The sequence below is a fragment of the Dromiciops gliroides genome, chromosome 4, assembly GCF_019393635.1.
Source record: "Dromiciops gliroides isolate mDroGli1 chromosome 4, mDroGli1.pri, whole genome shotgun sequence".
NCBI lineage: Eukaryota > Metazoa > Chordata > Mammalia > Microbiotheria > Microbiotheriidae > Dromiciops > Dromiciops gliroides.
The window spans coordinates 289372542-289397970 of record NC_057864.1 but is presented as its reverse complement, the minus strand read 5'-3'; the positions used below and the strand labels follow the sequence as shown (position 1 = coordinate 289397970).

At 35.0% G+C, this 25429-nt stretch overlaps 1 protein-coding gene across 1 annotated transcript in view; it reads left to right on the top strand.

The window, feature by feature from the left end:
• The window catches only part of LMBRD1 (LMBR1 domain containing 1), a 198061-nt gene extending 172992 nt beyond the window's left edge, over positions 1 to 25069 (top strand). The window contains 2 exon segments of the mRNA XM_043963134.1: positions 24237 to 24328; positions 24482 to 25069. Coding sequence (XP_043819069.1) covers positions 24237 to 24328; positions 24482 to 24601 — 212 coding nt within the window. The 3' untranslated portion in view covers positions 24602 to 25069.
• The last annotated feature ends 360 nt before the right edge of the window (positions 25070 to 25429 follow it).

Below are 25429 nucleotides of genomic sequence, written 5' to 3'. Positions count from 1 at the left end.
GTCAAAAAGGGGAGAGGGAAATCTCTGGGTGGTCTGAAGAAGAATGAAGGTTGGAAAAAGCCTTGGTAGTGAGTGGGATAATGAGTCATTTTGTGATTGTTATGTTGTTTTAGTTGTGTCTGACTCTGAACCTTTGGAGGTTTTCTTGACAAAGATACTGGAGTGGTTTGCCTTTTCCTTTCTAGATCATTTTACAGATGAGAAACTGAGGCAAACAGGATTAAGTTACTTGCCCCAGGGTCAAATCTGGTCTGAGGCCAGATTTGAACTTGGGAAGAGTAATCTTTCTGATTCCAAGTCCAATGTTCTATCCACTGTGCCATAAAAAGACTGTTGCTGCAGTGACATCACAGTTGAGATTATCTAAGAAATTTGTAATTGGTCCAGTTAGCAAGGCTTAGTGATTGGGTGGGTATAAACTGGTGAAGTAAAAGAAGGGAGATGGGGCAGGTAGGTGGCGCAGTGGATAGAGCACCGGCCCTGGATTCAGGAGGACCTGAGTTCAAATCCAGCCTCAGACACTTAACACTTACTAGCTGTGTGACTCTGGGCAAGTCACTTAACCCCAATTGCCTCACCAAAAAAAAAAAAAAAAAAAAAGGAGGAAAAGGTAGAAGGGGTAATGAATGACCTGGGAAAGAACTGAGAGGTCAGGGGATTGGAGGGTAAGGTGACTATGAAGAATAATATTTGAGGATGTAAGGCAGAGGAGAGATAGAATGATAACAGATTGTCATCAAGCAAAGGAATATCAGAGTTCCAAGTGGAATATTTGTGGGTGATAACAAGGATATGACCATCTCTGTCCAGGAAGAGTGAAGGGTCTTGAGATCATATCACAGGAGAATTGTTTGAATGATCATAGGATCATAAGTTTTAGGATTTGTAAATTAACATGGGTAGTGAACAGTGTATCTGAATTTAATTTTCAGATTAGTCACAGACATTGAAAACACATACATATACACATTCTGAAAAGGAAATGGATTAGTAGTTAAAATGAAAACCTTTGAAACATTTTTTAATAAACATTTTCGTTGTTTCACGTTTTCTGTTGAAAATACTTTTATTGGTATATGACCTTTTCACTGGGGTCATTCATTAGCTCAGACAATCACAATCAAGTACATTCCTTTGCCATACTTTGCCTATTAATAACTCTAAAGAACACCTATAAACATAAGAATTTGCCAAGATACACCTTGGTGTTTCCAAAGGCACTTAAATTGTTGCCAGCACAGTGCTAAGAGTTGAGGGGCAAGATGCCCTTTGAAAAGAACTGATTCAATGAATGACTGACTCTGGGATAGATGAAGAAAGGGAGGCCTTGAGAAGAGGCTTGGCTAATACAACATAGGATTCAAATTAAGTGCCACAGATTGTCTTCACCCTAGGAAAACTGTTTATATTAATGAAGATGGGGCAAGAAGAGAAATGTAGAAAGGAACTGGCAAGACTGATTGTTATGTCAGCTTCTGTTGGGGAGGAAGTAGAGCTATAGAGAGCCAGTTAGCTTTTCTAGATGGCAAATAGAAACACCAGAATAAATAATATAAATTAAATCTATTCAGTATTTAATGGTTTAAATATATGTGCGTAATATTATATATATGTATATGTATATATGCATGTATATGTATATATGAATATGTTAGGCATATACTTTTTTATTGTATTAATTTGGTAATTATAGGAAATGACTGTTCTCCAGAAAACAGTGAAATTCATAAATGCTTAAATTAAAATTTCCTGTGCTGATGAATAACTCCACTGGAAAGATGTTGTTATGGCAACAAAATTTCTAAAAATAGTTAAAACTACTATTTTCTTTAATGTGAAGTGAGTTTTAGGGATATTCATAAATGATAATATTTTTACATCAAAAGTTTGTTTTTAGCCATTAAAAATGGATTAATGAAATTATTGTTGACCTGTAAGCTATTTGTGATGGTTTAGTTTCCAAAATAATAGTTCTGAAGTATTCTAATGGAGAAGTTAATTTAAATTATTGCACCTTGCACTTTAACTTTATTTGTTTACGCAGCAGAGTGAGTTGTATTTTTTTAAATCAGCATTGTCTACCTGTCTTATATGTCTGAATAAGTATTCTCCAAGTGTTAGTATTCATTTAGTTTCTATTTTTTTTTAAGAAACAAACATTATTAATTAACATGTCCCTTCTATACTATCTCCTTCTTTTAGACAAATTAAAAAAAACAACAACAACAAATCTCTCGATACATAGCTACACAGTCAGGCAAAACAAATCCCCACATGAGCCAGGTTTGAAAACATTTGTCTTGAGGCAGCCAGGTGGCGCAGTGGATAGAGCACCAGCCTGGGAGTCAGGAGTACCTGAGTTCAAATGCGGCCTCAGACACTTAACACTTACTAGCTGTGTGACCCTGGGCAAGTCACTTAACCCCAATTGCCTCACTAAAAAAAAAAGAAAGAAAGAAAGAGAAAAAAAAAATATTTGTCTCTGCATCAGAAGTTCATCACCTCCCTATCAGGAGATGAGTGGCATATTTCATCTTCATTTTTTTTTTGGGAGGATTCATGGTTTATCATTGCATTGATCATAATTCTAGAGTCTTTCAAAGTTTTTTTTTCCCATAATGTTATCATTATAAAAATTGTTCTCCTAGTTCTGTTCAGTTCCCTTAGTATCATTTCATAAAGGTCTTCCCAATTGCCTGTGAAAAGAGTTATCCATTACATTCATGTATTACAATTTGTTTAGTCTTTATACATTAAGAGGACAGCACTTTAGTTTATATTTTTTGGCTGCCACAAAAGAGCTGATTCTTTGGGTTATAGGTCTAATAGTGGTATAGCTAGGTTAAAAGAAAGTTATTAACAGATAACTTTATGAGGATAGCTCCAAATTGCTTTTTAGGTTGCTGGAACAGTTCACAGTCTTCCAGAAGTAGACTATTATACCTGTTTTCCCACAGCCCCCATAATATTTACCATTTTCCTCCTTTGTCATATTTGCCAGTCAGTCTGGTAGGTGTGAGGGAGAACCTCAAAGTTGTCTCAGTTTGCATTTCTCTAATTATTAGTGACTTAAAGCATTTTTGTATGATGTTGATAGCTTAGGTTTCTTCCTTTGAAAATTGCCTCATCATGTTTTTAAGCATTTATCTATTGGTCAGTGGCTCTTAGGCTTACAAATATGAATCTGTTTCTTACATATCTTGCAAAGGAAATCTTTATCAGAGACACTTGTTGCAAAGATTTTTCCCCCAATTACCTGCTTTTCTAGTTTTTATTACATTTGATTTGTTCGTGCAAGAACTTTAAAATTTTGTGTAATCAAAGTTGTCCATTTTATCTAGTTTGATCCTATCATTTGTTTAGTTGTAGACTCTTTCTCTCTTCACATCCAAATGGTAATTTCTTCCTTGCTTCTCAGATTTGTTTGTTATATTATTTTTAAAATATCTAAATAGTGTATCTGTTCAGAGCTTATCTTGGTATGTGGTGTGAAATCTTGGTCCAAACCTAATTTCTGCCAGACTACTATCCAGTTTTGCTAGAACTTTTTGTCAAATAGTTTTACCCAAATAACTGGGGAAACTCTTTGGCTTTATGAAATACTGTCTCTGTCTCTCTCTCTCTCTCTCTCTGTCTCTCCCTCCCTTCTGCTTTCCCTCCCCACTCCCACAGTTCCAAATAATTTCTAAGGATTACTGCCTTATGTATCAAATGTATTTTAAGATCTGGTACTAAAGACTCCTTTCCTTCCCACTCCCTCCTCCCCACCCAATTTTTACCCTTTAGATTTATTACCTTTTGTTCCTCCAGTTGAATTTTATAATTTTTCCCCTAGCTTTATAAAATATTCTTTTGGGCCTTTTGGTATACAGCACTGAATAAATAAATTAGATTAACTTGGACAGTATTGTCATTTTCATTATATTGGCCCAACCTGCCCATGAGCAATTAATATATCCCCAGCTATTTAGATCTGTCTTTATTTCTACAAAAAGTCTTATAGTTAGATCATATAGTTACTGGGTGAACCTTGGAAAACTTACTTCTAAGTATTTTATAGCTTCTGTAGTTATTTTTGGATGGAATTTCTCTTTCTGGCTGTTCTTGCTTGATTTTGTTGGTTATATATAGGAATACTAGTGATTTATGCAGATCTATGTTATATCCTAAATTTTTGCCCAAATTGTATTAACTTAGTTGACTCTCTAGGAATTGTACATCATCAAGAATCTGCAGAAGATAGTTTTGTTTTTCTTTTCGCCTGTGCTTTATCGCCTCAGTTTTTTTTTTTTCTTGTCTTTTGGCTAGAGGTAATTAGGATTTATTGTACTATGTTGAAGAGTGTTAGTGTTAATGTTAATGGACATCCTTGCTTTACCCTTTTTAACATATATAATGTTTGCTCTTAGATTTGTTTGTTTTATTAGACTGAAACACATACGGACTGTGTATTCTTCTAAAAGTTTAAGAAGAAGCCACCAATAACCATAAAGGCATATCTACCTAGTTGGTGGTGAAAGTAGAATTATTATTCATTTCACTTTTCCTACTATGGAATATAAACCTCAAATATATAATACTATAATGTTTAATTCTGAGGAACCTCAGTAAGTACAATTCATTATTTTCCCTTGTCCCATTGTACTTCCTTCTCCGTTTCCTTCGTACTTCTCTGAAATTGTGGGGTTTTTTTTTAATGTTCTTTGCTAGGTGAACTTACCTTCCCAATGTTTTTTCCAATTTATAGGTCCCCCCCCAACCCTCTTTAAATTCTTGCACATATAGATTCTCATTTATCCTGATTTTTTTGTTTCATTTTATTATTTTAACATTTCCTTTTTTTGAAATTTCAAGTTGGGGCAGCTAGGTGGTGCAGTGGATAGAGCACCAGCCCTGGAGTCAGGAGGACCTGAGTTCAAATGTGATCTCAGACACTTAACAATTACTAGCTGTGTGACCCTAGGCAAGTCACTTAACCCCAATTGCCTCACTAAAAAAAAAAAAGAAATTTCAAGTTTCCAATTCTCTCTCTTCCTCCATGTCTTTGCCCACCCATTAAGGAGGCTAGAAATATATCAGTTGTACATATGAAATCATGCAAAGTATTTTCATATTAGTCATATTGCAAAAGAAAACACTGGCCAAAAAAAAAAAGAAAATTAAAAAAATTGTTCTTTGATCTGCATCCAGAATCCATCAGTTCTTTTTTTGGAGATGGAAAGCATTTTTCATCATAATTTCTTTGGAATTGTCTTGGGTGATTGTGTTGATCAGAGTAGCTAAGTCTTTCTCAGGTGACCATCATTTCAATATTGCTGCTACTGTGAACAGTGTTCTCCAGGGTCTACTCATTCACTCTGCATCAATTCAATAAGTTTTTCCAGGTTTTTCTGAAACTATCCTACTCATCATTTCTTATATTATAATAGTATTCCATTACAATCATATGCCGCAACTTGTTCAGCCATTCCCTAATTTATGGATATATTCCCTCAATTTCTAATTGTTTGCCTAAAAGAGCAGCTATAAATATTTTTTACAAATAGTTCCTTTTCCTATTTCCTTGATCTCTTTGAGATATAAACCTAAGAGTGTTATTGCTGGGTCAAAGGGTATGCACAGTTTTGTAGCCCTTTGGACATAGTTCTAAATTGTTCTTTAGAATGGTTGGACTAGTTCATAACTTCATAACTTCAACAGTGCATTAGTGTCCCAATTTTTCCCCTGCAGCCACAAGCTCTAGTGCTCTTCTTGTCCCTGAAACTGTGACCCCAAACTGTGCATGGACAATGCAGCAATGTTCTGTGCCCAGTTCCAGTTCAGGGTCCCCTGTACTCTCTTTCTAATTAGTTGTCTGACCCCCTAAACTGTCTTTGGGCTGCGAGTTCCTGAAGCATCTGCTGTTACTATCATAGCCACCTCTAAAGCCCATGGCTATCACACCATGTGTGCTCCAGGCTGACACCAACCCCAGTGTCACAGCCCTCTTGACCTCCTACGTTGTCTAGGGCTGAAAAGATGTCTCATCCTGACCTTTTGTTCAATATTATTGACATGGTTTATAATATTTGTAGTCTCCTGTATATTCAACCAAGCCTGCATTCATGCTATAAACCCAACCTAGTCATAGTGTATACTTTTTCTAGTATTTATTTGTTTTGTAATGGTAAGTTATGCCATAGTTAGCCAAACAAAGGAAGTTGGTAAAACAAATCACCAAATTTTGTTTGTTTATTGGAACTAAAAAAGGGCCAGAACTAAAATGCAAATTAAAATGTCACAAATACAAAGGACCAGTGTTCATAAAGTCAGAGTTCTAGAGCTAGAAGAAACTTTACAGGTCATCTAATCCAACTCTCTCATTTTATAGGAGATAAAACTAAGCCCCAGGTCATTTAAGCTACTTGCCCAATGTCACACAGATAGTAAGTTTCAGAGGCATAGTTTGAAGCCAGTTCATCTGATTCGGAAGCTAGTGCTCTTCCCTCTGTTCTGAACTACACTACCTCTTAGTGGTGTGAATGTATCCCTGGCCAGCAGAGTGTGAGCTCTAACGGATCCAACCAGGCTGGCTGGAAAGGATTCACTATACGTCTGATGGTGACAGTATCCATATGCCTGTTGCCTGTGGACCAAATAAAGAAGTCAAAAGAAACTCATCACCTCCAAGTGAGCCCCAGGGCAACTATTTTTCAGCCTCAGGAACTTTCACTAACAGTGTGAAGCAGACACTTGACACCTACTTAGCTGTGACCTGGGCAAGTCACTTAACCCCAATTGCCTCACCAAAAAAACAAAAACCAACCAAACAAACAAACAAAAGATGCCAAAGAGAAGATTAAAATTAAAGTATAAAAGTTCTATTTAATCTACTATATGACCTTATTTCTAGTCCCTAGTTCCTATCTTGGTCAGAATTTTAGCATTTTTCTTAGGTAAAACTAGTTTTGTTTTGTTTTTATTTGTTTTAAGTGAAGTCCAGACCTGTAACCTCTAATGGTAGTTCAGGTTGTTATTAGTGCAGCTATAAAACAGCTTTGTTCATTTAGTAAAACCTTATAGATCCAACACTTCTGGTACAACCTAGGGTCATCTTTGGCTGCTGTAAGGCATCAGGATAGGATGGGATGACTATCAGTTATTTAATGGGTGAGAATGAAGAAAAAAGTGAAGAGAAAACAATCATGAAACTGTTGAATTTTTGTCTTTTATCTGCTTGCCTGCTTGACATTTGCTGTATTTTTCTTGTTAGATAACATTTGTTGTCTTTTTTGGACATTGAAAAAACTGTTATAGATCCATTTTGATTAAATACATACTCCAATTGAGGAGACTTGCACAGACTTTTTTAAAAAAGGAAGGGTGGGAAGGAGTCTCAGTCTTCTTTAAGCACAGGCTTTACCTTTATTCCTATAAAATGACATCACTAGAAAAGGGGGTTAAAATATCACAAAATATAGTCTATAATTCTAAAAGTAATTGATGTGTTAAACCATAGGAATTAAAAAAACCTCTCTAACTAGAGTGTGATGTTAACAGTTATGCTGGAAAGAGAAATGAGAATTTGGCTTATAAATTACTGGAACAGACTTAACAACTTAGGAAATCAGGCTCAGAATTATATATGTATATGCAAGTTATAATGGGAAACGGTCTTAGAATTGTTTTTAGAAAAAATACCTAGATACTATGTAGAAGGTGAAGTAGATATAAAGGAATAAATGGATTAACAACATTGGTGATAGTTTGTTTTAAGAACTTAAAAATATTTTTTTGAAAAGAAATTAATTTGTCAACAGAAATGTATAATATTCATATTCCATTCAAGTACAATTTTGTGTTCAGTGATGATCTGCTGTGACCAAAAAATAGCCTTGTCATTATGATTCATTGTCCAGGATATGGTAGGCATATGATATCAGATTCAAAGCATGACTCTAAGAGAGCTATAAACTTTGATAAATATAGCATAGACTCAAAAAAACTTTTTAAAGCCTACTGACCATAATATAAAAAGCACATCAATTAAAAAGTATTTTATAAGGAAGAATAAAAGAGAATTTTAGAGTTGGAAGGGACGTTAGATGTCATCTAATCCAATGTTGTGTTATTCTGATGACAAAAGCATAGAAAAATTTTGATTTGTCCATATTCAACTACCTAGTGACAAAACAAGGCCTAGAATTTAATTCTTCTAATGTATTCCTAATGATTCTTCTACTGTGTTGACATTTGAATTTTTCTCTTAAAAAAAAGGCAAGAAAAAAATCATCTGTTTATTGTCTGAGCCAAGTACAAAAGTATTTCAATTCAATATAGAGATAATTGAAGCTGGAGAAGGAAAACAGAATATAGTGTCAGGGAAAGAAAATCGGATTTGGGGTCAAAGAATCTTTTTGTCATGGTTCTTTCACCAAGTATGCCACCTGGGGTGAGTTTCTTCCCTTTTGTGCCCATAACTTTCTTCTTAAGTAAAATGGGGACAATCCTTACATTATTACCTTACCTCCCTAGACTATGATGAAAATCAAACAAGAATAAATGTAAAGTGCTTTTTAACTAAATATACTATATAAATGTGAGTTGCTAATATATTCAAAGAAAAAATAAATCCAAGCATCCATTCTTGGTGAGTGTGGTGGGGGAGGGCCTTGGGGGGAAGAATACACACTGATAGAGAAGGAAAAGAGGAGAGGCCAGCCGAGACTGACAAAAATGCCAGACGCTCTAGGCATGGTGTATATGTTGTACAAATAAATGCACAGAGACTGGAAATAAAATGCTAAATATAGGAAAGAGGCGAGTTTTGTTAGAAGATGGAACAAAGGGCAGTAATGTTAACTAAGGATAAAAAGGAAGCTACCAGAAGGATTTGTATGTGAGAAATTTGTATTTTATCCTAGAGGCGATAGGCCTCTATAGAGAGTTGAGCCTAATATTAGTGCGTTTAGACTTGTGCCTTAAAAAGATGATTTTAGCAGCTATGGGAATAGGTAGTAGAGGAGAAATTCTGGAGGCAGGGAGACCAAGTTAGAGCTATTTCAATAGTTTAGGCAGGAGGCGATAAAAGCCTGAAGTAGGGTGGTAACTAAAACCACCCATGAATGAATCAAATGAATAGATAGAATGAATGACTAGATGATCAGTGAAAGTAAGAGAAAGAGGTAGAACTGACCGAACTTGGCAATTGATCGAGGTGAGGGATGGGGCGGGAATGGAGAAGTAAGAATCAAGGAGGATTTGGAGTTCTGAGTTTAAAAATCTGAGTAATTTAGGAGGATAATGAAGAGGAGCAGGTTTAGCAAAGAAAATAAGTATCTTTTGGGGCACATTGCTTTTGAAATTCTTATTAAAATCCAGGTGGATCGTATACATATAGTTTGTGATTTGAGTTTGTTAGAGGAATTAAAGCTGAATATATCAATATGGGAGTCATCTACAAAAAAGATAATTGAATCTATGAAATATGGAGAGAGTGTAGATAGAAAAAGGCCCAGAACAGAGCCTTGGGGCACAGGCCCCCCAAACCCCATGTAAGGATTAAAAATTGAACAGGGGGAGTATGTGTGTGTGACAGACAATGTATGTAAGGAATATAGGGGATAGGGACTATGGAAAGGTAAAACTAAGTCAAATAGTTTTCACTTTGGCAAATGGCAACTCCACATCACAAGTATTAGGAGTTTGGAGGTGGGCATTTGCTAGAAATAGAAAACGTGAAGTGTCAATTATGTGGGATACTATTGGTTGATCAGGACAGGGTACCAGAGGGTCAGTGTTAATGGTGATGGGAAAAGCCATGTAGTAAAGGTTGCTACTAATCCTGTTTAATAAGTAATTGGGGCTGTCATTTCACGCTTCTTTCTCTCCATCATGATCCATGAAAAGGTCTGATACTAAGACCAAGAGTATCAATAATAATGATGATTGTGAGAGTTATAGTTGAAGACTTTGTCCCCAACATCTTGGAACCAGAGTCATAACTAGGGCAGGGTGTCTGGGACTTTGTCCAGGAAACTAGTTTCCTTGAGTGAGGGATGCTTCCTTCCCTTAAAATTCTGGAGACTGTTATTTCTACATTTTGTAGTCCATTGGCCTGCATATCCCTGTTCTTTCTCCTAGCCCTACTACTAGGCTCCCATAACACCCCTCTCCTAAGGCCAGTCTTCCCATCTAACCCCTAAGTTGGTCTTTGTGGTAAGAAGATTTCCAATTCCTAAGATGGTCAAGGACTATACCCCTCAACTTCCTAGATTATGTAATGAGCCTGAAGAGTAACCTAGCTTTGTGGATTTTCTCATCATGAAATTTCAACAAGCTTACTCCTCATTTACTGTCATGTCAACATGGACTTTAAGTATGTAAAGTATCTAGTTGGAGCTCCTCAAACATTAAGGGTAAATAAATTGAATTGTGTATTTACTGAGAAAATTGCTATTGAAATCATTGTGTAAAATAAGGCTTTTTGTGAAACCATTTATTTTGTGTAAATTCATATCAGTACACTTCAGGGTAGTTTAAAGTGAAATTCATCTGTATTGCATGTTTTTTAACCAAGTACAAAGGTAGTTAATAATATTGGGGAAAGTACCTGCTATAATGAAAAGATAAATAGTCTCAGAGCCAAGAAGACATTAATTTCACTGGTTCTGGGGCCTTGGGCAAATCCCTTAACCTGCCATTGTCGCAGGCAATGAAATCATAGGTCTGTGATGAAATGATGAGATTTAGCAGATACTCAAACACCCACCTGGAGATTAATCTAGACTGATTGAATCAAGTAAGAGTGATTAACTGCTGATTAGCCTACTTCAAGTTACTGGATTGTAATCACACCTTGAGAACACCTTCAGAACCAATGGATTTGGATGACACCAACCAATCAGCTTGAAGCAGTGTGTAAGGACCGCCTCTGTTCCAGACCTATAAAAAGCTTCCACAATGAGTTTGCTGGAGAGAGTTCCTGATTGAAGCAGGCTTGTGGCAGAGGACTTGAGGAAGAACCAGACCAGGCTGGAACTCTAGGCTAAATAGGCTTTTTTCTTAACTTTCTGAACTCCATGGGAATATCTGTATGCTTTAAAGTTTTTAATTTAAGGCGACCACAAATTTAGATTTTAAACATCACAGGTCAATAAAAAAAGAAAGAAAGAAAGAAAGAAAGAAAGAAAGAAAGAAAGAAAGAAAGAAAGAAAGAAAGAAAGAAAGAAAGAAAGAAAGAAAGAAAGGAAGGAAGGAAGGAAGGAAGGAAGGAAGAAAGGAAGAAAGAAAGAAAGAAAGAAAGAAAGAAAGAAAGAAAGAAAGAAAGAAAGAAAGAAAGAAAGAAAAGAAATAAATAGTTCCTTCTTGAAAAAGAATATATGTATGTGTGTATGTATGTACACTGAGATTCATTCATATTCTCTCTCTCTCTCTCTCTCTCTCTCTCTCTCTCTCTCTCTCTCTCTCTCTCTCTCTCTCTCTCTCTCTCTCTCTCAAAACTATACAACTCAGCCTTTCCACAGTCTTTATTCCCTATATAGATATATAGAAAGAATCTGTCAGCTAAGAAATAAAATTAATACCATCATTCCTTGACCTATTTCTCTGGTAACTTTTGCTTGTAATAAGTTTATTACTGCATATGTAATTTGAGTAACATTAGCTTAGCTGACATTTTTATTTCTTTTTGAGGTTTCCAAAGAATTTTATGTACATTATTTTAAGCCTCACAGTAACCCAGTAAGGTAGATGCTATTTATCCACATTTTACAAATGAGAAACCAGGATACCAGGAGGTTAATTGGCTTATGTCAGGATTACAAAGCTAGTAATTGACAGAGTTAGGATTTAAACAGCTCATCTTTCAAGGACTTCATCCCTTAACCAGTTAATAAAGATCTTAGTGAAATGCTGCTCTATGGTAGGCTTTTAAAAAATATTTACCCTCTCTACTTATGCTCCGCCTATTTATTGTAAAGAAGCTGTAAAATTGGCTTAATTTAGTAAACATATAAAAGTATGCTATTTTATAATAATCTAACACACAGGAAAATCCGACTTTTAAGGATGTCTGGAGTATCAGAAAATTTAAAAAGCTAAAATAGTAGAAGCCAGTTAACCTCCTGGTATCTTGATTTCTCATTTGTAAAATGGGGATAAATAGCATCTACCTCACTGGGTAAAATCATGTGCATCACATACTTGGTGACATGTGTCTGCATTCCCTACCACTGAAGAAGCTAAGGTTGGTAGAATATCCACATTAAGTTCAGCACTTTTTTGGCGAGCTACCAAGAGCAGGGTGTTGCAGGTGAGTTACAAAGCTGCCTACAGAAGTTGAACTGTCCCAACTCAGAAATGGAATAGATCAAATATCTGTGCTGATCAGCAGTGGAATCAGTCCTCTAGGTAGTAGCCACACCAGCCTTCCTGCTTGGGCAAGATAAATGGATACAGGCTCCCCTCCCCCTCCCCCTACCAAAAAAGAATCAATTAGAAATAAAGACTATTTTTATATATGTGGATGTGGATAGTATTTCCATCATGAGTACTTTGAAATTGTCTTAGATCTTTGTATTCCTGAGAATAGCTAAGTCATTCAGTTGATCTTCATACAGTATTGCTGTTACTGTGTACATGGTTCTCCTGGTTCTGCTCGTTTGACTTTGCATCAAGTTCATGTCTTTCCAGGTTTTTTTGAAAGCATCCTGTTCATCATTTCTTATAGTCCAGTAGTATTCTGTTACAACCATATAGCACAACTTGTTCAACCATCCCCCAATTAATTGATGGGCACCCTCCTCAATTCCCAATTCTTTGCTACAACAAAAAGGGCTGCTATATTTTTGTACAAATAGGTCCCCTTTCCTTCCCTTCCCTTTCTTTTTCTTCCCTTCCCTTCTTCATTCCTTTCTCCCTTTCCTTCCTCCCTTCCCATTTTCTTCCTTCAAATCCACTCTTCTTTTCTTTCTTAAAATGAAGTGTATATGCTTATCAATAGGGAAATAGCTACAAAATTGTGGTGTATAAATGTAATAGGATATTTTTAGTTGTATTCATATAGTTTCTGTTTAGGTCTTAGTAGGTAGACTCCCAAATATTTTATATTGCAATTATTTTAAATGGGTTTTTTCTATCATTTTCTTTCTGGTTTTGCATTTTAAGAATATTTATCAATAGTTATTAAATAGAATTGCCATATTGTTTCTTATTAGGTAGATTTGAAAAATAAACATTTATACCCTAAGAAGTTAGTTTTCTTTAATGTATTCCTCCTTCCTTATGAGTAATTTAAGATTATTTTCCTACAATATTTTGCTCCATTTGCAGTCTTTTAAAGATAAATAATTGTAGAATTGCTGAATTGTTAGAAAAGGTTTTCCCAAAATAACAAACATCCTAGATTTTTACTTTAAATACTTCTTAACACATGGTTTACAGTGTACCCAAATTTGGTTTGAGGCTTACAAACAGCTTGATTGGATAGTATGTGCTAGCATGGGTACCAGAAAGAACCCTGAGAAGATCCCAGGTTTGGGTTCCAGGTCTGTTATTAAATATTGAATTTGCACAGGTCACCTTTTTGTGAATATTTTCTCCTTTCTTCTGTACCACATTGTTAAATTCTTTGTGGGTATGGCTTTTTCACTTTGCCTTTTATTTTCCCCCACCAGCAATTAATATAGTGCCTTGTCAGAAGTGTTTAGTAAGTACATGCTGAATTTAATTGAACCTCAGTTTACTTATTGATAAGATAGAGATGACAATGATTGTTTATGACCTATCTCACAGGATCATTATCAGGAAGGGCTTCATAAATTATTATATAAAATTTAAGTTGCCATTAATCTAATCTCATTTGGAGATGAAATTGAGAAGTACAATAAATTTGCAAAACAGAATACAGTCCATTTCAGAGTAACTGAATTAATTTTTTAGAATACTATTGATCCATAATCCAGAACATTTTAAATACTAGGATTAGTCATTAAATCTTAGTGCTAGAAAGAGACCTTATCAATCATTAACATACCCTGTACTCTCATATTACAGATAAGGAAAACAGAGTTCAGGGAAGCTGAATGACTTGTCCAGAGTCACACACAGTTCATTAGTGACAGAGCCAGGAACTATAGCTCTTGTCTTCTAACTCTTCATCCAGTACCCTCTACACTGTGCTGCCTTCAAAGAAGCAAAAAGGCTGTGTAGGATAATGAATAATCCATCTAGTTGGTTCCCCATGTGGGCTTATTAAAGGAAGCTGTTAAGTTTTTATGGTGCTTGCTTTTTTTTCCAAAAAAAAATTGAAGACTATTTTTTTCTACCTTTGATCTACACGTGCAGCCCCAAATCCTCTACACTTCTTGCAATTTCTAGTAAGAATTTTAGCTACCCTAACAATAATAAAACATAGTTATGCTAATATTAGGATGAGTGATTGTTTTTCCATGTTCGACTGCTTGGTTCCTTACCCATCCTCTACCAATAAAAGCTTAGGGATAGAGTTTCCTAGGCTCCAAGTCTCTGCCCCTTTCCTTGGACCCTTATTTTTGGTTTAAAAACAACCACCACCAAAACAAAACATTGATAATGTAAATTATTTGTGCTCATTTTAAGTGTAGGGTTCATATGGGGGTCCTCTGTTTAAGGAGAGGTATAAATAAGATACTAGGTAAGTACTTAGATAAAGGTAGGATCTTTAAGTGGTACTTTTAAGAAAGGTGATGTTGCTAAATATTTTCAAATATTATACTCTTCATAAATGTCTAATTTTAGTATCCTGTTAGATAATTTAAATTTACTTGTCTCTTTTTTAATTAGAAAGTTGTCTTCTCTACTTTTTTCTTAATTTATCTGGCAGGGTCCTCACTTTTAATAATATCTATAATGATTCTTCATCTTTGATTTATAAATCATTTGCAGGGGTTTGACAAGTACATTATTAGGATTTTCACATTAAAACCTACTGTACTGTAATATCATGTATTTCGTAACTTCCATCCTGGTTTTTAATATTTTAGGAGAATTATGTAGTGATGGTCAGGCTAGTGTGGCATAACAGATAGAAGAGACCTATGTCTGACATGTGGCTGTGTTATTCTAGGCAAGTCACTTAACCTCTCAGTGCCCTGAACAACTCTTTAAGATTATAAGCTGTAGAATAAGTGGCAGAAAATTGCCAGTCTTCTTTGATGGGGAGAAGTTTCTCACTGGGAGCTTCCTTCAATTGAATCACAGGTCTGTAGCCATAAATATCTAATTATAGCGTCTTGACATAAATGGAGAAAATTAAAAACAGGTTAACTTCAAATGCATATGGTTTTTGATGAAAAAATTAAATATACAACACAACTGATCATACTTTTTTTAGCTAACAAAACCAGTTTATTATTTTTATCAAAACCTGACTGATGAATGGTATGTGCCTCTACAGCAGTACACATGATCTACCTTAACTCCTGACTTTTTTTATCTTTTTTTTTTTTTGGTGGGGTAGTGAGGGTTAAGTGACTTGCCCAGCTAGTAAGTATCAAGTTTCTGAATCCAGATTTGAACCCAGGTCCTCCTGAATCCAGGGCTGGTGCTTTATCCACTGCACCACCTAGCTGCCCCAACTCCTGACTTTTTTAAGCTCCAATTTGGAAGATGTCTCTTTCTAGGATGGAGGGCCTGAGGTACCACCAAACAGTTAGTCATCAGTATCATCATGGAATACTATAGTTTGTATGCCTCCCTCACAGTGGTTTTATTGAAGAAGTCTGGAACGATACAAAGGTTGAAGACTATAGGACTTTGAACAAAAGAGCTAAGGTGGGTTGGTACATCTTGCCACAAATTCAAGATGGCCTGCACTATCTGCTAGATAGCCTGTGATTTTCAGTACTGGATTTTTACCCTTAGCAGAGGAAGATAAGGAAAAGGTGGCTTTTATCAACTCAGTAGGTTTCCAATAATTTAAGTGCATGCCCCAAGAAATTTTGGGGGTACCTTCAACTTTCTGATGGCTTATGGAAAAAGTGATTGCTGATCTCAATAACTAGGAAGTAATATTGATATATCTGGACAGTCTTATTAGGTTTAGAAAGTTGATAGAAGAACATGAAGAAAAATCCAATTAGAAAACCTAGAAGATCCTGGCCTGAAGTTGTCAATTGGCAAGTCCCAGTTCTGTAGTGGTTGTATCAAATACATGAGTAATGTAGCATTCTTGCAGGGATTGAAGACTGACTTCCAAGAAATTAGATATGCTCCTCTTTAGTCTGTATGTAAAGACTTTTCAAGAGCTAAAGACTTTGTTAGCATTTTGTGGTCACAGATTGATACAGAATTAGGACATTGTTCATCAGTAAGTCTTTCAGTGATTTCATTCATGGGTATGTAGTGTAGTACCAGAAACAGAGGGGCTAAAGAAACCCACAGTCTGAACTCTCTGGGAGCATTTGAAAAAGATGGAGATGAGGAATGTGAGCAGACCTTCAACAGTTTGATCAACTGCCTCATGTTTGCAACCATGTTTGCATTTGCAAATCCAAGCAAGCCCTTTTTATTGCACATAGACACTGGCCTATAAGGCCTAGAAATAAATAAATTTATATCCAGAGAGTAAGGACCATCTGAACCCTTTTGCATTATCTAGTGGAAAAATTACTGACAATGGACTCCCAGTATTTCATATACAAATTGGAATTTGTGGCTTTGAAGTGGGCTTTTGCTGACAAGCTCTGTACAGAAACTCTCAGAATATGATTTTAAGTTTGACTATATAGCAGTTCATTTATATACATACATAATATTTATTCATGCATGTATGTGTATGTGCAAACATTATCAGATGCTGCCTTCCTGAAGTGAATAGCAGCACTAGCCAATTCAGTATAATTACCATCCAGTGAATAGAAACATGGATGTAACTGCCTTATCCCATAGGTCCCATAGGCCCAGTATTTCTGAAGCCATAAAAATACCAGTAGGAAGAGTGGAAGCAATCTGTGACATGTAGGGAGTTGGGCCACTATAGGCTTGAAAGAACAGCTGAAAGTTTGGGGCTTCCACCAAAGAATTTGCCATTAGTAGATATGAATTTTGTGGCATTAGACTGAGCCTTCTATCTGCTAGTCAGCCTCTTCCCAAATCTTTTGTGAGCTAACGCATATCCCAGGATTATATTCTTTTGTGAACCAGAACCAGAGCTCTACCCAGACAATAGAGTAAAAATCCATCAGGTCAGATCTACCTTCTGACTTCACTTCCCTTTCAGGGGTAACTCCCAAGGCCATCTGATAATTGGGTTGCTAGGGAATGACTTTCACTTCCCTTCATGCCCCAGGCTGCTAGCAGTAGGGGTCAATTGGTCACACAGATCAGGGTTTCTTAAACTTTTTCCACTCTTGACCCGTTTTTACCCCAGAAATTTTTATACAGCCCCAGATGTATATAGGTATATGAAAATAGGTATACGTAACCTTTTACTATGGCCAATTTTTTTTTGCAACCCCCACATTCAGTTACACAACCATATATTGGGTCACATCCCACAGTTTTAAGAAGCTAGGACAGAGATTATATTATAGTTTCACTTACACTGGAGTAAAACTAGAAATCTTTCTCTTGACCACCTGCATCCAAATTGCTGGTCTCTCCATACCATTATAAAAAATGAACATTTAATAATGTCAAAATTCAAAGTTTAAATTTGTGTCTCCTGAGCTGAAACACCACAACACCTGAATCATCACTCTAAGGTTTATGTGCAAGAAGCTTATTGAAATCATATTCTTAAATGTGAATTAAATGAGGTAATTTATGTAAAACAGTTTGCAAAACTTTAAGTGCTTTGTACTTAGTTATAAATTTATCTGATGTTCCACCGGTGTCCTAACCAACTCTGAAACCATATTTGTAGAACTCTAAACAGGACCTTGAGCCCTGTAGGTACAAAGTTCACTTCAAAATGGTACTTTCGAGTCATGGATTTAGAGAAGCTTAGGGTCAGAAATGAACTTAGAAATTATCTAGTCTAGCTCCTTCATGTTAAGGATCAAGAAATTAAATTCCAATAAATATAAATGCCTTCAAAGAAGGGATTGTTTCATTTTTATCCTTATGTCCTCACTGTCCCCAATGCTGGGCTCATAGTAGGTACTTAATTAATGTTTATTGGTATACTAATATTGGCCTGTGAACCACTACTATTTCTTTTGTATAACTGAGAACATTTTGAAGGCTTTATAATACTTATTGAAGTTGTCTAGGAAGAAAGGTAAAACACTTATCAGAAAATATCAAATTCAGAAGCCTTTACTAGAAATAGAATACTAGTAATTATAATTAAGACTTATGCATCTCATATCTCTCTTGGTTTTTAACCTCAAAAGTAAAAACAAAAGCCTAGTATGTTTCATTGTGTAGCCAATACATTATTCTTTGTGTAGGTCACCTTTAATTTTGCTATCAGTTTTACTAAAAAATTCTATTTACTTTGACATTTTTCTCTTTTTTTTGCAAACATCATAAAACCTTAAAACAAAATTATTTTATAGAATGTTTAGTGGTTATCATCCATTTCTTTGTAGTTAAAAGTTAAATGTAAGTTTAAATCTACCATGAATAAGTACTTGCAAGTGTATTGTCAAATCAAGCCAGCAAGCATTTTTTAAGCACTTGCTGTGTACCAAACATTGTGCTAAATGACAGGGATAGCAAAGAAAAGTAAAAAAATAGTCCCTTTCTTAAAAGATAAGGTGGTGTTTTACAGTTTGTCTTAAAATGACAGAGATTTCCTACTAGAAATTGACCTTGTAAAAGTTAGTGCACATTTGAAAAGCTATTTATCCAGTCAATTATAAGTAAAGGATGCAGGCATATTTTCACTTGCATTAATTGGTTTCTTGAAAGCATGACTTTGGGTTAAAAAAAATGTTATCGGGGGTGGTTTATGCCTTTTGAACAACTTTTATGTACATATATATAGTGTGACCAAAATTAAGCAGTGTTAGTGAAAGACGGTCTCAAAAAATATCTAAGACCATTGTTGACTTCAGTTTTCATCTTGGATTATCAACAGAATGACTTTATAACAGAGTTGTGACATTATGATGGGTTGGCTTCTAATTGCTTATTGATGGTGGTATACTTGGTCAACACAATGTTACATAGGGTTTACTTTTTGCCCTTTACATATCATGTATTGACTTGTCAAGTCAATCAATGTCTCCAAATTCTTGTGTGAAGAGTAAAGATTCCAGTGATTCTTGTAAGATTGAATTTACCGGTTTGTGTATCTATAGACTTAGCAGAGATAAAAGGATACCTTTTTTTAAAAAAGAGAGAAACATTTCCTGTTCCTGTAGTCTGCTTCTAAAAGTAAGCCTTTTATAATGTCATTCTTTTTTTTTTCTTCTGAATCTTTACTGTACTACTTCAACAGATCTATCAAAATGCTCATTCATTGGGGCAGCTAAATGGCACAGTGGATAGAGCACCAGCCCTGGATTCAGGAGGACCTGAGTTCAAATCTGATCTCAGACACTTAACAATTACTAGCTGTGTGACCCTAGGCAAGTCACTTAACCCCAATTGCCTCACACATACACATAAAAAAATTTTTTTTAAATGCTCATTCATATACTTACCTATTGTAATTGTTGACTTTTCATCCTTATAGTTTAATGAGAACATCCCTACACCATTTTAAGTAACTATGATTTGATCAGAAGTGTACAGTTAAATTGTTGTAGTATTTTAAGTGATTTCAGGACACTTAAACTTAACTGTAGTAATTCTATGATTTTAGAATATGGATATTCATTTCACCTATACAGCTCCTAACCTTATCATCGTTCTTGTCCTCTGCAGTACAATAACTAAATTTCTACAGGTTCATTTAAATGTATCTTGAAGGTGAATCAGGTTCAAAATGCTTACCATAATTTGTTTAGTCAGGTAACGGTAAAGAGCCATCTGTAGATCTCTCTGCTACACTATCTGTAATTCAAGTGAGCAGCTGGAAGGCTGCAGATGATGACACTGGCCTCTTGACTTTTCCATGGGAAAAATATAAATTTAGAAGATGATGCTTATATTTTCACAAACATTGTATTCAGTTATATATTTTTTAAAAAATAGTAATTGGCCTAACCTATTTTCAAAGAAGACATGAAAACTGAGAGGAAATTCTCTAACTGCATTAATATTTAGCCAGTTATTTTGGTGTACTGCATGTTACAACTATTTTTCATTACTAAAGAAATCCATTTGAGACTTGTACAAGAAACTAAAAGATGAGGAAAACTTTAAGAACTAGAATAAATTTAGAAGTGTAGAGATATAGTTGTGGTAGACACTAATACTAAATCATCTATGATTATTGTCATTGCTTTAAAAGGAGTTCAAAGTTCATATTAAAGATTTCTTCTTTGGAATTTATTTTCTTACTAGTATTCATCTTTAATTTTTTTTAATAGGGCCATAGGACTGTATATCTAGAGATAGAAGATGATCTGGCAAGCTCAAAGGTCATTTAGTCCAAACTTGCCTCCTTTTTTTTTTTTTTTAACAGATAGAGAAACTAAGGCTTAGGGAGTTAAGTGGCATGCCCAAGGTCACTCAGGTAGTAACTGTTAGAGATGGAATTTGAACTCAGTTTATCTGAAAACAGAGCTTCTGAGCCTTCTACTAAAATGCCTTAAGCCTTTTTTTTTTAAGTATCCCTTAAACTTTTTCTTAGAAGGGGTCTTTTTTTGTGAGATTGTTGGAATATTGCCAGCTTTGAAACTTATAATTTTTTTCCCCTCTATAAATCTTAAGCACAGAAGAATAAAAGTTAAAAAGTTCTTTGTACGGTAGGGAAATGACACTGTTTTTTGAAAAGAACAGCAGTGCATATGAAGAACACTTTGCCATCGTGATAGGCTTTGCAGTCCTTTGTAGGAAAAGGTAATGAAGTTTCTTGGGTATCAAGCTATGTAATATCCTGTAGAATCTACAATTGATGTAATAAAATTTTAAGTCTGGAAGGACCTTAGCTCTTCACACACTCCATCAGTGACTCTGCTTTGTCAGGAACTTAATGCAAGAACAAATATTGAAGTCCAAGTATGAAGTGCAGAGTGCCATAGTCTTAGATTGTACTGTTAATAATGAGGTCTGCTTGTAATATTTGTGCATTATGGGATGGGTACCTCAGCAAAAATCCTGCTGAAATTATTTCTCATTAAAGACACTTCACTTAACAAAATCAGCAAACATTTCTTAAACACCTACCACCTGCTAAAATGTTGGGGATACAAAATAGCACAGCCTCTAAACTCAAGGAGCTTACATGATAGTATTGGTAGAGAGATGAGACATCTATACAGATATGTATGATACTTGATATGTCATACTTGTGATAGGGAAAAAACAAAAGGAAAACTAGAGGTATTGGGGTAAGAGCAAGCACATTTTAATTATATTTTTCCTTCACTTTTTTTTCTTAATAGTATTTTTTCCAATTACATGTAAATATAGTTTTCAACATTCGTTTTTGTAAGATTTCAAGTTCCAAATTTTTCTCTGTCACTCCCTTCCCTTCCCTCTCCCCAAGACAGCAAGCAATCTGATACAGGTTATATATGTACAATCATGTTAAACATATTTCCATATTAGTCATGTTGTGAAAGAGACATCAGAACAAAAGGAAAAAACCACAAGAAAGAAAAAGCAACAAATAAAGTGAAAATCATCTGCTTCAGTCTGCATTCAGACTCCATGGTTCTTTTTCTGGATGTGGAGAGCATTTTCCATCTTGAGTCTTTAATAGTCTTGGATCATTGATTGTATTGCTGAGAAGAGCTAAGCTTATCACAGTTGATTATCCGACAATGTTGCTGTTACTGAGTACAATGTTCTCGTTCTGCTCACTTTACTCAGCATCAGTTTGAGTAAGTCTTTCCAGGTTTTTCTGAAATCTGCCTGCTCATCATTTCTTATAGCACGGTAGTATTCCATTATATTCATATACAACAACTTGTTCAGCCATTTCCCAATTGATGGACATCCTCTCAATTTCTAATTCTTTCCCATCACAAAAAGAGCTGCTATAAATATTCTGTACATGTGGTCCTTTTCCCTTTTTTATGATCTGTTTGGGATACAGACCTAGTAGTGGTATTGCTGGGTTTCAAAGTGTATGCACAGTTTTATATCCCTTTAGGGAACATTTTAATTCTTACATTTCTTCTTTGACTTGTTGGTTTTCATTAATACCAGTGCTATTTCCACTAATGCAGATTGCATCCCCTCTATATCTTCCAATTCTATTTAGTTCTTTTCCATATATTTTCTGTCCAATATACAGAAGGCCTCCTATGAGGGTACCAGTGTAGCACTCAGGCTACATTTGGTGTGTTGCATTCTTGATAGATGGCCAGCTCACCTCCTTTTCTAGTCATATATAAGCATTTTTATGCTCCTTATGTGTAAGTGATCATTGATAATATTATCATAGTATTTAATCCCCAATATGTCCCTTTTCATTATGCTTGATGTTACTATCTTACTTCTTCTAGGATCATGGTGGTCATATAACATTAATATATGTATGGACCTTTGTTGGCAATGAGTAGTTTGGGATAGTTTGGGATGATCAAAAGAGAGAGTGTGTGTGTGTGGGGGGGGTGTTTAAAATCATTGGAGGGTTTTTTGACATTAGGAGTTATCTACACAATTGAAATCACATATCTAAAACAAATATCTATAATACTGTATATAAAATCTTGGACAGCTACTGCTTATTGGTGAAGAGTAAGCTAAATGGTTAAGAGGATAATCAAATAAGAGATACTTCAAGTAAGATATCAAGATGCTTCTTTTTTAGTCAATTGTGCAGTGATTTTTATGACATCAAAGTCTTAGACTCTAAATAACAGTTAAATTTTATGTAGTACTACTTCATATTATGCCTTGAGAAAAATAGCTCTGGTGCATTGAAGCTTAAAATTGACAATGAGAACAAATTTGAATAATATAGTTTCTTCTTTGGGGGAGTATGGAATGGTATTGATCTCTTATAAACTTATTTATGTGCAGATATCTTAAAAACATCTGTTTTGGGGCAGCTAGGTGACGCAGTGGAAAAAGCACTGGCCCTGGAGTCAGGAGGACCTGAGTTCAAATCCGGCCTCAGACACTTAACACTTACTAGCTGTGTGATCCTAGGCAAGTCACTTAACCCCAATTGCCTCACCAAAAAAAAAAAAAAAAGATTGAATTTTAACAAAAGGGTAAACTGAAGTAGATCTCCACACAAGATAACACTTATTAGCAGGGTCTTGCTATCGTCAATGAGTGAGTCAGTGGCTTGCCTCCATTAACGCCAAAGACGCCAAGCAAGAAGACAGTTCCCTTGGGTTTGGGAAGCACAGAACAAAGGAAAGAACTGAGTAGGTGACATCATGGGATTAAGAGCAACATGATTGATAACAGAGCTGAGGTGCAGGAACAACATGATTGGTTGAAAGTTTGTTGGTGGGAGCTAGGAACAACCCCACATTTTCCATTTTCTTCTCATAAGACTAAGGGTACGAGATAGTGGACCAGACTTTTGGACAGCAAACTAGACATGCTTGAAGGATAGCTTCAGGCCCAGACTCCTTTAATGTTCACACAGATTCTCCAAGGTCAGTTAAATTCATTAAGGCAGGGGAACTGAGTTTTTTTTAAACATAACTCATATACAACTGACCTGAACTAAATTCAGGACAAAGAATGATGACTTAAGCGGTTATGGGATAAAATCAATTAATTGTAAATAGGATCAATAAGATGATATAGGTTTAATCTTAATCTTCTCACTTTAAAGTTCAAGCAAGAAGCTTGATAACAAATAATTTTTTCTTGTTTTTTAATGTTTTATACTTTTTCAGAAGCACATAAAAAATCCCTTTAAGCTTTAAGCTGCCCTGAAAACTGAATCCTTGAAAAAGTATAACATCCTAATAACTAGATTGCAGTTATCTTCTTATTCAGTTTTGATCAATTTGAACCAAGAACATGATTTATTTGTTTCAGCTTTAATTTTATTTTGTTAGAAAGATTTAGTATATTACAAGTACATTTATCTAGCAAATACCTCAATTTTCAATAAAAGGCATCATTTTCTCTGTATTATTTTTTTAAGTTTGCGTTTACTTAGTAGATAATAAAATTGTTGGCATCCTAAATAGCCAAGCTCACAACTGTTCTTTGATAATTCTCTTTTCAATTTTACTTTGTAGATCAGTGCATCGTCACAAGAACATACCTGTTCCTTCACAAGTTCTGGTTCTTTAGTGCCGTCTATTATTTTGGCAACTGGGCCTTCATTGCAGTAAGTCTATTAATCAGTGATTATTCTGCCTCTAATATTAGAGTATTTTTTAATTTTTCATTTTGTTCTCTTATTTGTAGGACAATAATGTCATTGAACTTGAATGTACTGTTTTCATCCTCTTTTAATAAAGTTTTTTTTTTTAATTCACAGGTCTTCTTAATTGGACTTGTAGTATCATGTTGTAAAGGGAAGAAATCAGTCATTGAAGGAGAAGTGGATGAAGATGATTCAGACTTAAGTGATGATGAACCATCTGTGTATTCTTCTTGACAACTTTTCTCAGAGGTTAATAATTGTCCATTTAAAATTGATCGAATATAACATTCATATAAATCATTAGCCTGAGTAGGTTGAGCCAACTCATTTCCATCAAAAGTGGGAGTATGGACTTATCAAAAAGTATGTATTTTGTTGTTTTATAAAAAGATTATTACTGTACCATAGCATACTAATTTTGAAAATAATTATAATAATATGTAAATATACATCCGCTGATTCAATGAGGGAATGTTTTCAGGAAGTGTTTTTTTTCCTCTGATGTATAATAGTGTTGAAATTGATTAAAAACCTTCTGAAATTAATGCTCCCTTTTTGTTGCTATTTTAAGATATAATATATCACTGGTACTTGTGCCTTTGGCTCTCTGCAGTCTTATGGAAATGTAAAATGTCTTTTACTAGTGGTTTGGTACCTAATATTCATATAATTACAGGTGGTAAATAAATATTGCTCCCAATATGCAGCTTCTGGTTTTCACTTACTATGTAAAGTTACAGCTAAAATAAAAAGTGTATTGTAGTCACTACACCATTCAGGTGCAGTTTATGCTTAAGGATTTTAACGATTTTTCTCTTCAGATTGTAAATAGTAGCATGCATGTTATTGTAAATGCATTGGTAAATCTGTTTATGCTAGAAAATATGGTTCCCTAAAACTCTTATGCTACATTTTTCAAAATTTGGTGTAATATAATCCTCTGGATTACTAAAAATACTTTTTCTTAGCTAAGCTTACATTTCAAGTTCTTGTATTAAAAGGGATCGTATTTATCATTGCCAATAATACTTGCTTCTGAAAAGTGATTAAAGTTATGGATCA